A 17,197-nucleotide genomic window follows, 5' to 3' on the forward strand; every position below is an offset into this window, starting at 1 on the left:
ATTAGAACCTGGGGGAGGAAGTGTGGCCCGCTTGATTGGCGAAACCCCTCCTGGCCCACCAACCCCCCCCCCCCCTCGTCTCTCTCAAACTACACAGAGATATTATCCTGTGCCTGGTAGCGCTCTCTTGTATTGGGGGAAACTCGAGGACCCCAGAGAGAGCCCAGGGGCGTCCATAAAGGTGCCTAATTTGTCAGTTTACTCCTCAATTATTTAAATAGATCTGAGAAGAGAGCGGAGAATGGGGCTTTTTCTGCCTCTCCGCAGTCAAAGCAGAGAGAGACCTTTCTCCACGGTAGCCATTTTCAATTACGCTCTGCACTGCTGTCTTTGATATACATAAGTGCCATGGTGGAGAGGGGCTGTATCAAATAAACAAATGTGTGTACACGAGATAACAACCAAAACTCGGGGATAATATTCAGTTCGCTCTGAAGAACTCCAAAGTTATTTCACATACGCACATTTATAGATTAGAGCAAACTTTACTGAGCACATACTAAACACACAGACACACATTGAAGCATGTACATTAACTAATATGTTGTAAACAGATATACACATGAATTTACACGTTTATCGTGGAGGATTAAAGAGAGGTGATAAGAGTGAGGACCTATTGTTACTCATTCCTCTGCTTTTCCACTCCATCAGGAGCCAACCCCCATTCCCCACTTTCCAATCAGCACCTCTAGCCCCAGAAGGAGAACCAGCCCCTACCAGCCTGGCGATGCAAGCCCTGAACCAGAGACCACTAGGGGTACGCGAGGCCTGGGGCCAGAGATTACTGAGCGCTTGAAGATTGATCCTGGAAATGGAGATGTCGCATTCCCCAACCCTCTGACCTCTAATCCCTCACATATCTGCCACCATTGTTTGATTTGTTTTCGAAGGGTGAGGTCGTGCAGGCTAAGGAGGATGAAGATGCTGTGAATGATGAGGGTGCCCACACAGGGTCCGAAGGTGACCTTATCTCTCACAGGCATTTGGCGGGAGCTGGTAAAGAGCCCTCTCAAGGTCTGAATGCTGCACCGCAGACCCCAATTGAGATGAATGCTTGTCTGTGCAACAACAATCACTTTCAATAAGCTCTATATCAGCAGCGAGGCCATCGCTGGGTCCTGCGGCAGCACAATAGTCTGGCTGTGCCTACACAAGGATGTGTGACAATGGTCGCTTAAATACAGGAAAGACTCTTACAAACAGCAGAAACACATTTTGACACAATAGATAAGAAGCCTCCCAAATACAAACACGAACCCAATGAAGGCTGCTGCAAACACCTGTACAAATAAAGTCAGTCTGCAAACACACTGTACCTGGAGACACACAAACAGCGGCCACCACACACTGAGTAACGCACAGCAAGAGTGACGGCAAACAAGAACCTGAGACGAGTCCGTCGTGTTGTCATGTCAACACAGACTGTGGTAATGGGCCTAATTCTACCCAATACACGTTGATAGGAAAATGTTTATTTTAGCTAAAATAACAATCGTTTAAAATGTGTGAAAAGATTAGCACAGGTAAAGAAGGGCTTTTAATTAGGAGTCAACCAGACGACAAGAAGAGTTGCAGGTTCACATGAACCTGGAACTTTGTGCACCAACAACAATCCCAAGCTAAAAATACGTGTGGAGAGGAACCGGCAACCTCCACAAAGATGGGTGGCACCTCGTAAACATCCTTGAAACAGGTTTGTCCTGCTTAGGAGAGGGATCTGCAGGCAAAGTTTTTCAGAGAGCAAGATTCTGCAAAATCTGTGGCCAGCTCAGTATATCATGCCTCTCACACCCTGTATTCTCTTCCCAAACACTAACCAACACAGCCCGGCCCTCCGCCTCCCTCCACACCGAGCTTCCATCCAGCCAGAGAGAGGAGAGGAGATAGGCCCAGTTGCTAAAGCTGTCTTTTCAGCCCCTGCTCCCGCTCGGTCTATCTGAGATACGCAGCAAGCGGAGGTGTCGCTTTTCCGCTGGCATTTCGGACAGTATCTACTTATAGACGGGAGAAAAAGAGAAAAGAAAAACAGAAGGGGTATTATCAGGGAGGGATGAGAGCAGCAAAGGCATTTTGTCTTTTTATTCCCCTCCTAAGCCCTGGGCTTTGCTCCCAATCCGATTGGTCGATACGGCCAGGGATGTAAATGAAATGCAAAGAGGAATAAGGCTGGCTTCCCATCTCCAGTTTGTGCCCCCCTAAGTCCCCCCACCCCTCTTTTTCCCTCCGTCTCACTCTGTCTTGCTCTCTGGGCTGTTTATGGTGTTGTGTTTCTGTCCCCCCCCCCCATTCACAGACTTGCTGCTCTCTCCCCGTTTCCGTCTCACCCTCCACACTCTGCCTCATCCCTCCTCTCTCACTGCATCCCTCTCCGCTCCCTGGCTGGGCACACAACTCTTATCTCCTCAGACGCCCCACATTCCAGCATTGCCGTGGCTCCCTGCCTGCATCCCTGGTCACGGCGATTCCATGGGTTCCCACAATCCTCGGCAGCTTGCTGATTTAGGGTGGGCAACTGACTCTCAGAGACAGGGGAGAGCAGAGAAACAGAGGGGTTAGAGAAAGACCGGGTGAGAGGGGATGAGGAGGCAGAGAGAGGGTGGGAGACAAGGGACGACAAAGGGGAGGAAGAAAGTAAAGTACGAAATAACACAAGGGCAGGAGACAGGACACAGAAAATGACACATGAATATGTAAGTGAAGTAAAAAACTGGATTTAATACAGTGATTTTATTTTCAATTTAACAAATGTATAGAGATTTATTGTGGATAGATATTTGTTTCCAAAAAGGCAGAGTCTACTGTAGAACGAAGGTCCATAATATATAAAAATAAAAGTCTTTATTGTAATATCTTAATCTGTAGAAAGCAGAGTTACAGTTTTCCCTTTTTTTTTTTATCACAAAACCAAACCATCTGTGCTGCAGCAGGTTGAGCCAGCTGACAGCTGCTAACCAGGCCTGCAAACAGAAAGGCCAGATTACATTCTGAGAAAACTACACATGCACTAGCTGTCCTTTGCTTTCTAGTCGTATCTCAGACAGCCGGCTCCTTCGGCGGTGGTTCATGCAGCTTACGGCGACGCACCGGGCCGACCTCTGCTCGACGCATTTCACGCCACAAGGCTTATTAGCATCGGCACTAGCATTCACGTGAACGTAAGGTTTGTGATCCCGAGTGCACGTCAAAGACAAGCGATTCTGGTCCGTCATCCGAGTTTGCATGCTCACTGTCTTACAAGTAAACACAGGGCAGAGAGTCCATTTTCCTGAGAGCTGACAGTTGTACGTTTGAATGTGTGCCCCTGGAGTTTGCATGATTTGGTTCTCCTATGCATGATGATCAAAGCACTTTGCTTTTCAGTGTCCCGATCTGTTTATCGACTACGTTTGAATGCAGTTCTGGCAGGAAAAAGGCTTGGGTGGAGATTTAAGCATGTTCACACACGCACACATGTAGACATGCAAACACAGATCAACACACATGCAAGCATGGGCGCACACATAAACACACACACACCTCTAAAAGGGTCCCTGGCATTGTGACATTTCACATTTCATTTAAATCCATGGGGGATTATAGCCCTCTGGTTAGGAAGGAAGAGAGAGAAAAAACACTCATCGAATCCATTAGTTACAAAACATTTCAAGGACCATCTAAGATAAACTGATGGATGAATTGAAGGGTGGGCAAGCAGGCGGGTAGGTCGTGTTGTTAGTGCGTAGTGAGGACTCTGTGGCACAAGTCTGTCCGAGATTAAACAACGGCTCTAATCCCCCATTTCTGCCCCCAAATTGGGTTTCCCTCAATCTTGGCCTCGCCATCCTAATGTGGAAAAAGAGAAGTAGAGCAGCAGCTGAGGCTAAATAATCACCAGAAGAGAGGATAGGGGGGGAAAAGAACGAGATGCAACGATAAAGCAATCGAATGGTGAGTTTAGGGGGAGCACGCACAGCTTGATTGGGGTCAGTCGAGGCTTCCTGAAGTCAAGCTCTGTCCCGAGTTAACTGTAAACAGTCATTAAACGAAGCATGGCTCAGTCCTTCTCCCTCCATCCTTCTGTTTTGTAACTAGAACAAACTAGATTCACAGGAGACCAGTACTTGTTGGTCCAGTTTGGTCACGTCCACGCCACTACATCAGTCTATAAGTCTATGAGGTGTTCCAACTCCACGCAGGTCTCCCCTGGATCTCCTCATTGGATGTGCTCCCAGCTCTGTCCGTCTCTTTCTCTGAGCAGCTGAGTAATGGCCGAGCGTATGGCGGAAGCCTGGGGATCTGTGGGTTCCTTCTCCAGGTAGAGGGTGAAGTGCCGGGTACTGCAGGTCAGCAGGCTGTCTGGAGTGTAGCCGCGGTGACCCGAGCGGAGCAGCCTCTCACAGGCCAGTGCCAAGTTCTTGTCCCAGTTTGGAGGGTAGTGCGAGTGGGCCTCCACAATCTCCTTATACAGCTGTCCAGAAAACAAACACACAACACACGCACACGCACACACACACGCACACACACACACACACACACACACAGGTGTTACCGTAAGTAATGCCAACAAATGTCACTCTCTTACTCATGTGGCACTTGAACCTGCACCTTTATGATAAATATCAGTAATGTTTTGTGTTTGTGGAGGTCACACTCACAGTGTAAGACAGCTCAAAGAGGCGAGCTCTCCCCTCTCCCTGCATTCTTTCTGCCAGGTCAAACAGAAAGAAAGCCGTCTTCATCCTGAAACAAAGCACGCAGGCTCAGGGCTAAGTGCTGGATGGATGAGCCATGCAGATCCACACTTTCAGACGCACCACTCCAATGGAGTGATTTATGTAGATGCCACCACCAAATAGAATGTACATGTAGATGTAGATGCTCTACCACACCAGACTGGTTTATGGAGATGTTCTGGTGGGCTGGTACGCATCGTGACACAGCATTCTCTCTGCACGTTGAAGAACACAACCTCTCCAAAGAGGAAGCCTAAGTATGCTGGAGAAAAGTTTTGCGTACCTGGCCTGCCACATCTCCTCATTGGCGACACGCTCCCAGGAAGCAGGATGGAAACTGTTCACACATGAAGAAGAAATAAAAAACATTCAATCTAAACAGCTTCAGGCGTTTGGCTAGTGCACAGTTCCACTAACTATAAATGATTATTTATGTGAATATATTGTTCCTCTCAACTGTGCAGGTTCGGATTCACTAAACATCAATGTTTGCCGAGCAACAATACCAGCTAGCACATTAGACATGGAGTAAAACCACATCTTCCCCCTTTTCACTTTGTTGACTGTAAACACTTGACCTCTTCTTCAAAAGAATATTTTAGCAAGGTTCCCGAGCTAATATTTGGCTCGTGGGCATCGGCGGACACGCTTGTCGTGAGGGTGCGGGAAATAATGTCACAGTATTCAGCTGCGGATATCTGAGTGAATGAAGGGCTGCTGGCAACGGCAACAGAATACAGAGCTTTGACTAATTCCACTTTTGACACAGTTATTGACAAAACGCAATAAGAAACTCATTATTTTCCATCTTCAGTCTCATTTCAAGTGGCCGAGGGCCTAATGTCTTGCACTGGTTGAATTCACAAAGAGCTGGATCACAGCACGGAGAACAGAGGAGGACAACGTCGCTGAGGGAAGCTTTGTGGAGTCTGAGGAAGGATCACTGAAGACCACAGAGAGATGAGGGGGTAAGTAGATCTTTTCTGCTGTCGGTGATAAAACACATGGCGATGACTAATTTGCAGGGGTCTATTGTGCTCTCTCAATGAATCTATTTATTTGTGAAGATCATGGGTTGTTTTAAACGTGCCAACGGATTTGTTTTTTTTCTCTTAGCCAACAGTAGGCCTCCAACATTTACATCCTGCTAATCTCGCCCCTTTAAACCTCAACAACTCACCAGTGGAATAGTCTTTGCAAACTCACGCTGTGGAGCCAGAGAGTTTAAACACACTGAACTTTATCTCCAATTTTATTAAAGCTCCCAGGTTTCAAAGGGTTCATTATACGTCAAATGTGCCAGGCTGAACTTTGGGGAGACGTGGATGAAAATGATGCTCAAGAAATCGATACGTTTGTTATTTGATAGACTAAACATCATATAACCTCACTGAGTTGCTGCAGATGCCTAATGCACTGTCAGACATTGTGGATCAAGATTATTTGTTTTTTAACCAGGACGCTTTGACCAAGGAGAAAAAGAGGAAAACCATGGATGTGATTAAAAACACGAACCTGTTCAGATTTACTCATTGTTTTTGTCTGTGTTTGCACCTGTTGTGTGGCTCGCTCCAGTTGTAGACGTTGCTCGTGCGATGAGCCCACTCTTCAGGGTTGAACTGCCTCTGATTCGGCACCAAGTATTCACACGCACCCATTGGCCAGCGAGTGAAGCTACGTTCCCAGCTCGGGTCTCCATCGGGAAGCCCAATGCAGGCGAAAACATCCCTCCTGCAGAAACACCCCCAGATACAAATAGTCAGATGGAGGCATTTTCACATCCTCAGTTATTTTCTCCAGGTGACTGTTGATGATGGGACACAGGAACAACATGTAAACAAACCTTCCCTCCCATCCCTAACCCTTGTAAGGTCTCTCAAGCTCTGTGCGGCTAACCAAAGCCTTGAGCACCGAGGGTTAATCTCACAGGTCAGTGTTGCCCCGGTGAGAGACAGACACGTTGGCCTGGCAAACACTGCCCCCTGGTGGGCTTGGTATTAACAGCTCTCCAGCCAGTGCCTGAGTCTCACTCTCTCCTTGAGGAGTGAATGTGAGAGCAGGGAGCAGCAGTAAGTCCACCAGAGACTGTTTAAGCAAATCAAGTAGATTAGAAGACTTCTGTAGTTCATCAAACTCCTTTTATGGCCTCAATAGTTCTACAGGCTTATCTTCTCCCTGCACTCACCTCCGTGTCGACCGTCCTTCTGATCTCTGCCTCGTCAGATCACCCACTTGTTCATCTGGACCATTGTTGCCCTCCCGCCTCAGTCTCTCTCTTAATTTAACATCCTTCTTTTCATCTGTTCAGACCGTCCCTTCACTCCCTCTCTGCTCCCTCCAGTGACTCACTGCGTGTTGCGGGACAGGAACTGCTCCAGATTGAAGGTGTCTTTCTCCTCCGGGTGCACCGGGTCCCACCAGCGGCCGGGGAAGTGGACCCCGGGGTAGTGCTGCCCCAGCTTGGCCACATACCAAGTGTATGTCATCATCTATAAAAGAAGAAAGGGTACCACCCAACTCGGTTCAAATCTTTGCATCCACTGTGATAGCGTAAATTAACACGGTGTCTAGTTAACATAAAGAAAAGGATTTACTGACTTGTTTAGTGGCTTTTACTCTCACCTAATTTGTGTGTTGTTAATATATGTCAACTTTTCGGTTTTGACCTGGGGGGTACGGTTTTTGCATCCACGTATTTTAAATGTGTTTTAATGTGTGACAATTAACTGATTCTGAACCTCTATACATGAGGTTACGGAAGAGGTTTGACTTTCCTTACTTAACTCTAAAGATGGAGGGTATTGTTTTCACCTTATTTAAAACATTTACTGGCCCTTTAGGCCAACAATCCCTTTAGGATGTTGATATAAAGATATACTATTATTTTGCACACAGTGACTCCGTACCATAATTAGAAAGCCTGCAGGACATTTTTGTCTATTCAACATCAGGCTGTAATTTATGTATAAAATATAATTTTTCACCCAAAAAACAATCCTTCTTAAGGATCTAAAGCTTTATATTTCCAACAAGAAAACCAAAAGAGATGTGAGTTATGGTATCATACATATAATTCCTCATTATCTCTAACTGTATTAACAACAATAAATCTAATACACGATACAATATGCTTTCTATTACTTCCTAGTCAACAATACTAATTGATCTTGACTCCTGAAATTAAAGTGCTCGTATTTGTGTGAAATATAAAAACTTCAAAGATCTACAATACACAGACAGACAAAGCTCTGACCTCCTGGTCAACCAGTCGGACGTCAGGCCGTACACCCTGGCAGTAGTATAAGTAGCGCAGGGAGTTTCCAGGCAGATCTCCTCTCGTCAAGATGATGGAGTCTTTTGGGATGGAGCCCAGAAGCTCCCTGCCGAACCGCTCCACCACACTGTTCCTGCTCTGATCGCACTCCCTGAAATCAACAGCAAACACAGTATAATATCATCGAAACACAACTTGTGTTTACTTGCGTTTAAAGGGTGTCGAGCGCGGCCTCAACCCCGCTTAGAAATGTGTGTGATGCGTACAGTCGTGTGTATGTGTGTATGTGAGTGTAGGTAGGCTTTTAAGGTGCTCTGAGGGTAAGTTGTCAGTGCCCCCCGCCCCTTCCCTTCTGCAGCGGGCTCTGGCTGCCTATCGAATCACAGGGAGACAGGTGTGATGGGTCTGACAGCACAGGCCATGCTCTCCCCCGTGATCAAAGCCGCTCAGTGATGGCTGTCTGGCACTCCCCGGCAGTACGATGGTGTAATCTGCCTCCTCGGACAGCTAACATCTCAGACTGAGCTCTGTGAGAGGAATCTATGTGCTAACCGTGCCGCTCTTTAGCCCTTACCATGGGGTGAGCAGGGAAAAACCTGACACGCAGAGTTCAGACCTTCAGCACGAAGCAATAAGAAACAAATCGGGTTGACTCAGGGGAAACTTGTGCAGGGGAATTTTAGAAGGTACTAGAATGAGAGGGGGGATTTTTTTCTATTGCACTTCAACTTTACTACACAAAAGTACTTAAAAAGTCACTTAGGACACATTTGGCTCCAGTTTTTTGGCAACAGTAATACTGTATTAGAAGTAGTACAATACAACTAAATATCTGCTGAACAAATGCTTAACTGATGGTATCAGGTATTTATTGCAATTGCAGAAAACCTTTTAGATCTAGCAATGATGTGTGACCATTGTTTAAATTATATATATATATATTTTTTTTTTTTTTCCAAGTTCATTGATCTATTGTGATCACACCCATTATTTGTCGGTTATAAAAACTAATTCAACTGCAACTACTAAGCAGTAGTGATGGAACTGTTAGTATCTAGCGATTGTTTTTTGCCCTACACTTCAGACCATTGGATTTGAGATATAGAATGAAAATGGGGAATGTAAAAAGACGATTCTTTACTTTATTTTGAATAAGTATCAGTAATAAGTCAAAAGTAATTTCACTCCCAAATGCATTTCAACACCAACATATATCTTAAAACTCAACATCAATTGACTAGTCTCATTTGATTCCATTTGTGTAGGTAAAGAATAAAAAGCATACATTATTGTTCTAATATGTATGGAAGACATCGTAAGTTTTAATTACATCTCACAGTTTGGTACTGTAACAACCTGCACCTGTGATTGTTGTGCAGCATTTGTCCCAGCAGAGCCACAGTGAGGACCCAGCCGGTGGTCTTCCACACCCCCCCAAGGCCAAGCCTCCTCTCCAGCTCGGTGAGAGTCTGCTTCAAGCCGAGGCCTGCCAGCACACACACTGCGGCATCGCTCTGCAGCCAGAAACGCTCAACCTGCAGGAAGTGAGCGCACACATGTGTACAGACATGAGACAAACAGACACAAACACCAGTACTTTCTTTAAGTTTGAATCTCATGGTGCATTCACGTGGTGTTGGATTAATCTGACAAATTTGTTCTTGACAGGGAACCTAAATGCCACCTAAAGTTGCAACAATAATCTGTTAGATCTAATGTGAACTTCTCAAATGTTACACTTTTGTCATCTGCAAACTGAATGTCCATCTCTCACAAGTTTTAAATCATTGATAGGCCAGGTCACACCTGATCCTTTTTCTTTGCTCTTCATTACTATACAAATATTGGACAGATGTTTTCAAGGTGTTGTTCAGATGCTCTTAACACATAAATAAAAAACAGTTTGAACAGAGTCCATATTTTTTCCCACCTTCCTACTTCAAAACACATGAACAAGTTGGAAAATGCACCTAACACTTAAAAGCACTGTTAGTCCAGTCCCATGTTGAATCCTGGTCAGGATCAGCTCAGGTACGTCTGTTTACGTGTTTCAGGATAGGTCCCTTCCATCTGTGCCCTCTACACATATTACTTTCATCTAATAATATCAACTGTAATGTTCACAATGTACATTTTTTGACCACTGCAGATAAAAACAATAGCAAACAGCTAAGTTGAATGTGTCTCTTCACTCACCACTCCGAGCAGCAGGGGTCTCCTGATGTCCAGGTTTGCTCTCCAAGCAAAAAACAGTGAGTAGACAACCAACATGGCAGCAATCAGCCAGGACACTGAGCGACACGTCCTAGGACAGGAAAACACAAAACCACAAATTATTTAGTCTACAAATACTGTTCTTGCTTTCATAATCACTTTGTGAAAATAATAAAAAATTGACTCTCTTTATATTTCAATATACACAATCTAAAGTAGTACCTTGTGTATATTCTGTAAAAAAATATATATACCTGTTTTGATTATTATCTGAAAATATTATGAGTCAAGGAGCAAATGTTTACACCAGCCAGCTAAGAGGTGAATGATGCAGGCTGAGTCAAAATGAGGTGGTGCCAACTGCTGAATCACAGTCATTACAGTACAGCTGTAAAATCTACTTATACACAAAATAAACATGTCGTTGCCCTTGTGGCAAAAACAAACCATCATCTGAACCTGAAGAGCATTTTCAAAACAGATAAAATGACTTCTGGTTTTCCTGCCAACAGACTGATTTGAGTTTTGTTTTAACCGGCTGGCCACTGACACACAATATCGAAATTTCTATGTTTTTAATTCAGATCTCATTACGCGCAAGTTAAAAATGTAATATTTGACCCAATATGTCCCACAGCAATTCCACTCAACAATCCAGTGTTAGATACATTTGCATGTTTTACTTTTGGTGTCCTAGAAAATGACCTCTCTCTTTTTCATCTCTGTGAATGAAGCCAGGATTATCAAAGTGCGCCCCAGGAGAGGGGGATCAGGGAGGTGGTCTGTGCCCTCCAGGGCCGGAACAGTCTTTATCAGCTCCACCCAATAGACCCCAGTAACTACTGTAAGAAATAACTGGATCACTCTGCCACATGCAGATACATACAAGCAGCAATTTACCTCTACACACCAACATGTTTTTGAAGATCCAAAACGCACATCAACCCCCTCTTGACGTGAATGTGGAGCGTCACGACAGCTTGACAGTTAGGTGCCTCAGTGTTGTTTTGTATTCTTTTTCTCTGAGATCAGCATTTTGTCAGTGGTTTTGTTCCCTCCTTTTACTCCAGGGGATTATATTTTTGGTTGAAGTGGCTGCTGAGATGTGTGTGACAGAGTTTGCTGTTTTGCATGCCGGGCGTCTCGCTGATCCTACCTGTCCCACGCGGAGAGGAGAAGGCCTGTTCCTGCCAGCACCAAAACGGGAATGGAGAGGTCTGCAAGGCAGTGGTCCATCTGGGCCCTACACACACACACACACACACACACACACACACACACACACACATTAACACACATGATGGACACCGTAGACAAGCTCAATTACCCTCTCTGCTACTGGAGTCAAGGACACCAATTATTAAATGCCCTCCATCCCCTATCAAAACAAACTCCTTGGACTGTATGTTCCTCCTTTCAATCGGATTGGCAGATACGAATGACTTTGTCATCCACCCCCCCGCTGCCCCATCCTCTTGTCACAGCGCCTGTCAGTCACAGAGCACTTGCTCAGAGCAGGCGGATAGTTTCCTGCCTCTTCCTTAATACCCATCTCTATTTGACAGCTTATTGAGTCTCTGTATCTCCCGATGTACACTATGTGTGAATGTGCTCATGGTGTGTGTTTGTGAGTGTGTGTGTCAGCTTCTCCAGTGGGTTTACGTCGCCAGTGCGATATGCCTGTCATGTTCGCCTCTCTTCCCCATCTTGAAGGTGTGCTTGTCCATCAAGCAGCATGGGCGACAGCAAGGGGGTGGGCGTCTGGCGGAGGGGGGCCCATGGTGGGGGGTCTTAAGACGCGCACGCACCCCCATCCCGTCAACTGGAGGAAGATACCAGGAGTGGGATGAGTGCGGCGGCGGAGGTGGTAGTGGAAGTGGGGAGCAGGGGAGGGAATCGGATGGAGGAGGTTTTGGGGGAGGGAGGGAGTGGTGGGGGGGGTTGCTGGAGTGGAAAAATACAATTTCTCCAGCTCTATTGCAGTGTCTGTCATCACAGCTTGTCACGCTTAAAGACCAGAGCTGAGTGATCATTTCAAACTGCTGGAGAAACAGAACACAGCGATTTGGCCCTCTAAGCAGGTTCAGTTCTGCTTTGATGGGAGAGAGAGAGTTGAATGGGAAGAACAAAAGCTGCTGGCGAGAGAGAGCGAGAGAGAGAGAAGGAGAGAGGGAAAAAGAGGGAGAGATGGAGAGAAGGGGAGAGAAAGAGATGGGCAGCAAAAATGACTGGGCTCTCTGAAGAGACTGCTGTGATCATGGTTAAATCTGCGTGAAACACCAGAACCGGTGGCGAGTGTGCTCGGGAAGTCCACTTCTAGAACCATGTGCGCCCTCTATGGGCCAGGATCAAATACACCCAGTTTCCTCTCATGTCTCTCTCCAACTCTATCTTAGAATCTATAGAATCGTTTTAGGTGGAAACAAATCACCAAAGATAAAAAGACACAGAACTGTAAACAATAATAAATCCATAACTAAATTGTCTATGCTGCACATGCAGACAACATGGAATGTCATGACCATAGACTGTGTTTATAAATAGACGACACGTTTCTATTTCCTCCCACTATCCAGATATTAAGCTTAAATATCTTGGATACAAAGAAATCGTACGCCCAGAGTCTGTGCAGTAGCGATTGGGGGATGGAGCCGTGGTAGCGAGGTCACACAGACACACATGCTCCACCAATCAAGAGTCAGTGTCACCTGTCAATCATGATAAGTCACCCTATTTTTAATAGCATCAGACAACTGATTAAAACAGTAAAAACTTGACCAAATAGCATCAAGAACAACTTAAAATAAGAGAAACCATCTTTGTGAAAGGTAGTTGATGTATTTTTTTTTCGGTCCATGTCCCATCCTCTAAGAAGGAGGAGGCTAGATTTCTGAACGGTTCTGTAACCAGCCACCAGATGGGGATCGAGATGCTTTGGCTTCACTTTTAGCTCTCATGTCATCCATCTTTTTATCTACCTGTCTATGGTAGTGCCAATCAATAAGGGAGTGTGCAGTATAGGAAATACTGTTGTTTTTAATGATTCCAATGTGTGAACAAGGCAAATGGTAAAAAATAAACTTACTGTAGCATAGTGGTGATGTTCACAGAGCTCTCAGTCTTTGCCTACCAACAAAAACGAGAAAAGAAAAAAAAACTTGCATGTAAAATAAAAAGGGTGCATATAAGGTGGGTAGGGCAGGCAGGGGTAAGCAGCATGTACCAGGCTGAAGGTCCCGTACTCAGCCCTCAGCAGGTGAGCCAGCAGGCCTGACAGGGTGGTCTGATCGCCCCAGCTCCACCGCGCTGTGTTGAGGTAGGAGGAGACTGGCAGGTAGATGTACGGGAGAAAGCCGGCGAGGAAACACACTCCCAGAGATACGGCGACACGTAATGACAGCTCCTGTCAACATCACATGAGACGCATGTCGTTTAAGTTGTTGACGTTCCCCGAAACCAGATGTCTAACATTTAGATTTATTCTTGTTACATAGAAATGTTGGTATTTAATATAAAATATGGTGTATACCTACACAGTACATGTAAAGATAAGGAGACTAATGGAAACTAATTACACAATCACAACCATTATTTTTCCTGCTAGACCGTCTGAAGCCCTGGTCAGACCCGGTATTGTAACCTCAACGTTATTGAATTACTGAGCTGCATGCAGATCTACTATGAAAACAGATTGTATCAAATAAAAAATAAAACAGGAATCATTGTGTGTTTTTATGTGTTGACATTGTGATGGAGGCAACAAACAAATCCACATATGATCACTGAAGAACATAAAAACACATGTGATTCATTATGAGACTATAGCAGGTCAGGACACATTTTTGTTCACACAGCAAAAAGAATGTGGCCACTCCTCAGGATTGGATTTCTGGACGGATATTAATATCAGGTCTCAACTCGGTCTGAAAGACTAAATCTAACATTAAACTTATGTCAGTTCATAAGTTGGGGACCTTCGCTAACAACTCTCTAACAAAATAAAGTGATTCTCTGAGCCCACTTTAATAAACACTTCAAGAGGTTAAATAAAAGTTTATGTTAAAAATAGTGTATCTACTGTATATTAAGCATCTTTACATTACTCCACATAGAGCCAAAACAAATGTATGTATTGTATTGTGAATGTGCTGGATTTAAATAGAGCCCTTCTAGTCTTATCAACCACTCAAAGGGTTTCAAAGTAAAAGTCACATTCATACAATGCTTCTATACACCGCACTTTTTCTATCACGCTATTTACACGCTGTCAAGTACATTTTGGGCGCAAACTGTAGGAGCCGGGACATTGAATGAGTACTGTTCAGATTTAAAATGTTTTCTATGTGTGGTTGTTTTCATGAGGCCGCAGTACTCACCTGATGAGAGTGGAGTCGGTGAAAGACCCAGGGAATGACGACCATTATATAAAGCACCAGGGTGTGTTGGTTACAGAGCCCCAAGCCACAGCATAGCGCCCCCCAATGTGCAATCTGATGAGGGCAAGCAGGTCAGTACAGCACAGGGAGTTCAAGAGAAAGACAGAAGTTCTCCAGTCTAGAGTTGTTTTTCTGCCATGTTACCTTTGACCTTTTTCTGGCGTCTTGAGCACAGTGGAAGCTGGCGATGGAGAAGAAGAGCAGACCAACAAAAAGGTTGTTGAGGGTGAAAACCTCCGCTACCATGGACCACTGCCAGCTCAGCCTGGACACAGCAAACAGGCCTCCGGTCAGCACTGCGCCAGGGCCCGGACCTGCCAACCTGACAGTCAGAGAGAGGAGACCTACATTATTATACATGACTTCAGAAAGACCTCTGACTGATTTACCAGGAAATATGTGGGTCCGCAACTATTTTATCTTTAATAACATTCATAAATGTTTTACTATAGTGTTGCTGCAACCATCAAAAAGTTATCTAAAATAAAACTAAAATATTAAAATTAACCAAGCCTGGGCATCTATTTGTATGAAAGGCTTTCGGTATTTTATTATTAAATAAAATTAAAATTTTATAAAATTCTACACTCTAAAAGCCACCACTTCCCTCAGACTAATTTGGGGACCCATTATAATCTTTCTATGACCCAAGTCTGCTTCTCGGACGAGACCTTGAAAAACATTCTCAGTGATTTGGGGCAATTCACACATGATGAGAGAGAACTCCCTCCCCAGCAGCCGGTTGATCTGGAGCAGACTGGCACCGAAACCACCGTGGTCGAGATAGTACTTTATCCTCAGCTTCTTAAATATAATGTGCGCACAAAAGTTTCCCCCCCCTTTCTCCTCTCCTGTACTGTCTCCATCTCCTCTGCGGTAATTGAAGCAAACTTGGGATAATCTGTCATACGCTAAGACCCACCACTTACCAAAATCAGAGACAGAGGGGGAGAGAGAGAGAGCGAGAGGGGCGACAAATGGTGGCGAGAAGGGGAAGAAAAGCAAAACAGTGCAGAGTGTGTGTTAAAGGGGTGAGGCAGTGTGCGGGATGAAGGATGAAATATAGAAAAAAGGAAGAAATAAGTTCAAGAAGAGAGAGGGTAAAAAAGAGAAAAGAGAGAAAAAAAAAAAGTCAGCCCAGTCCCCGGCATGCTGGCTCTGAAATATGAGCAGCCTCGACAATTAGGGAAGTCAGGCAGTATGGCCCTTTCCGCCATTGTGTGGAGTGGCTTAGAGTCCTCATCAGCCTATCAGCTAACTGACAGGCAGAGAGCTGCTCTATTCAGCACCGCAGATACAAGCTGCAGGCCAAACGGCTGCCAGGTCCCTTATGACCCCACAATCCCTTGCCGGTGACAGCTTCAAGCTCCATAGCAAATTAGGCGCTCTCACATTACAATCGCAGAAGACAGATTCCATTAACGGTATCTGAAATTGAGTAGAGAGCAGGCCTGTTATCAGACCTGACTCATAAGCACCGCCATTAATCACAAGGCATGATACCATTTATACATTTCCAGCTCTCTGCCTGCCGCTGTGATAGTCAGCCACAAAAGGCCTGATGAGACTTAGGCTAGGGGAACAATGGAGCTTTCTGAGGAAAGTGCGGTAAATCAGGAAAAAAAGGAAAGGGAGAGCGAGAGAAGGGTAGGAAAAAAAAAACTCTTGCTTGCTGACTACTTCCCCTTTTTTCTTGGGTTTTCTCTCTGCTACTCGCCACTATTTTTCCTCTGTGTTCACTATAAGGCAAGCTCGGCGGATGAGTGTGTGTGTGTGTGTGTGCACGCACTTAAAAGGGGGGGGGGGGAGAACTGTGTTGATGGGGAGTCTGGGAGTGGGTCTTAATAAGAGATAGCAGCGCCTTTCTCACTGCACCGCTCCAGGAATTAGTTGTAACTTGAAGGAAGGATGAACACGGGTGCGGAATGGGGAGGGGGGGGGCAGACGGGGACTTTTGTTGAGGTGCAGGGACCCTCTGCACCCATAATTTTACCTCCCTGCATGACAATTAACCCGTGGCTCATGCACCTAGCAGGGGGGCTGGTTTTGGGGGCAGCTCGGGGTTCAGAGCAGTCGTGGGGGTCCACAGTTGGGTTATTACACCAAGTCTGTTCCTCCTGCCTCTGAAAGCCCCATCTGATAGCCAGGCAGCACTCATCACATATTCAGACACACACACTCCTGCTCCTCGACTTCTTTATTCTCCCTGAGTGCCTGACAAATCTCTCTGTTAGAGCTTGTCAGTCCGTAAGAGCCCAGTGGTGTGTGTACAGCGCAGCCTGTAAATGACCTGTCTGTCTGCGTCGGACCACCTGAGTCCCTGTCAGCCTCTCAGCCCGCTCTGCGCAGCTCATTCTCCAGGCCAGGCTGCTCCCAGGGCGCACAGATAAAGCTGGATACATTCTGACACCGGTGAAGCCTTGTTCCCCGTTATCACAACTCAATGCGGTGCAGGATGCCGCTGTGCTGAAATGTTGTGGCTCAATGACAATGGCCTGGTTGAGACATGGCAGGAGAATAACACAGCTGACAGCGAGACTATTCTACCCTGAACTGAT

At 45.5% G+C, this 17,197-nt stretch overlaps 1 protein-coding gene across 1 annotated transcript in view; it reads right to left on the reverse strand.

Annotated features, from left to right (window-relative positions):
- Window positions 1–2,698: 2,698 nt before the first annotated feature.
- The window catches only part of tmem260 (transmembrane protein 260), a 28,168-nt gene continuing 13,669 nt past the window's right edge, over window positions 2,699–17,197 (reverse strand). Inside the window, exons 4-16 of the mRNA XM_053434589.1 lie at window positions 14,784–14,961; window positions 14,580–14,693; window positions 13,427–13,606; window positions 13,289–13,329; window positions 11,360–11,446; window positions 10,186–10,294; window positions 9,352–9,524; window positions 7,969–8,140; window positions 7,065–7,204; window positions 6,270–6,446; window positions 4,999–5,052; window positions 4,638–4,722; window positions 2,699–4,450 (exon numbers count right to left, since the gene is read on the reverse strand). Of these exons, the coding sequence (XP_053290564.1) occupies window positions 4,196–4,450; window positions 4,638–4,722; window positions 4,999–5,052; window positions 6,270–6,446; window positions 7,065–7,204; window positions 7,969–8,140; window positions 9,352–9,524; window positions 10,186–10,294; window positions 11,360–11,446; window positions 13,289–13,329; window positions 13,427–13,606; window positions 14,580–14,693; window positions 14,784–14,961 (1,765 nt within the window). The 3' untranslated portion in view covers window positions 2,699–4,195. The remainder of the gene's footprint in view (window positions 4,451–4,637; window positions 4,723–4,998; window positions 5,053–6,269; window positions 6,447–7,064; window positions 7,205–7,968; window positions 8,141–9,351; window positions 9,525–10,185; window positions 10,295–11,359; window positions 11,447–13,288; window positions 13,330–13,426; window positions 13,607–14,579; window positions 14,694–14,783; window positions 14,962–17,197) is intronic.

This window comes from Pleuronectes platessa, chromosome 11 (assembly GCF_947347685.1).
Source record: "Pleuronectes platessa chromosome 11, fPlePla1.1, whole genome shotgun sequence".
NCBI classification, from domain to species: Eukaryota; Metazoa; Chordata; class Actinopteri; order Pleuronectiformes; family Pleuronectidae; genus Pleuronectes; species Pleuronectes platessa.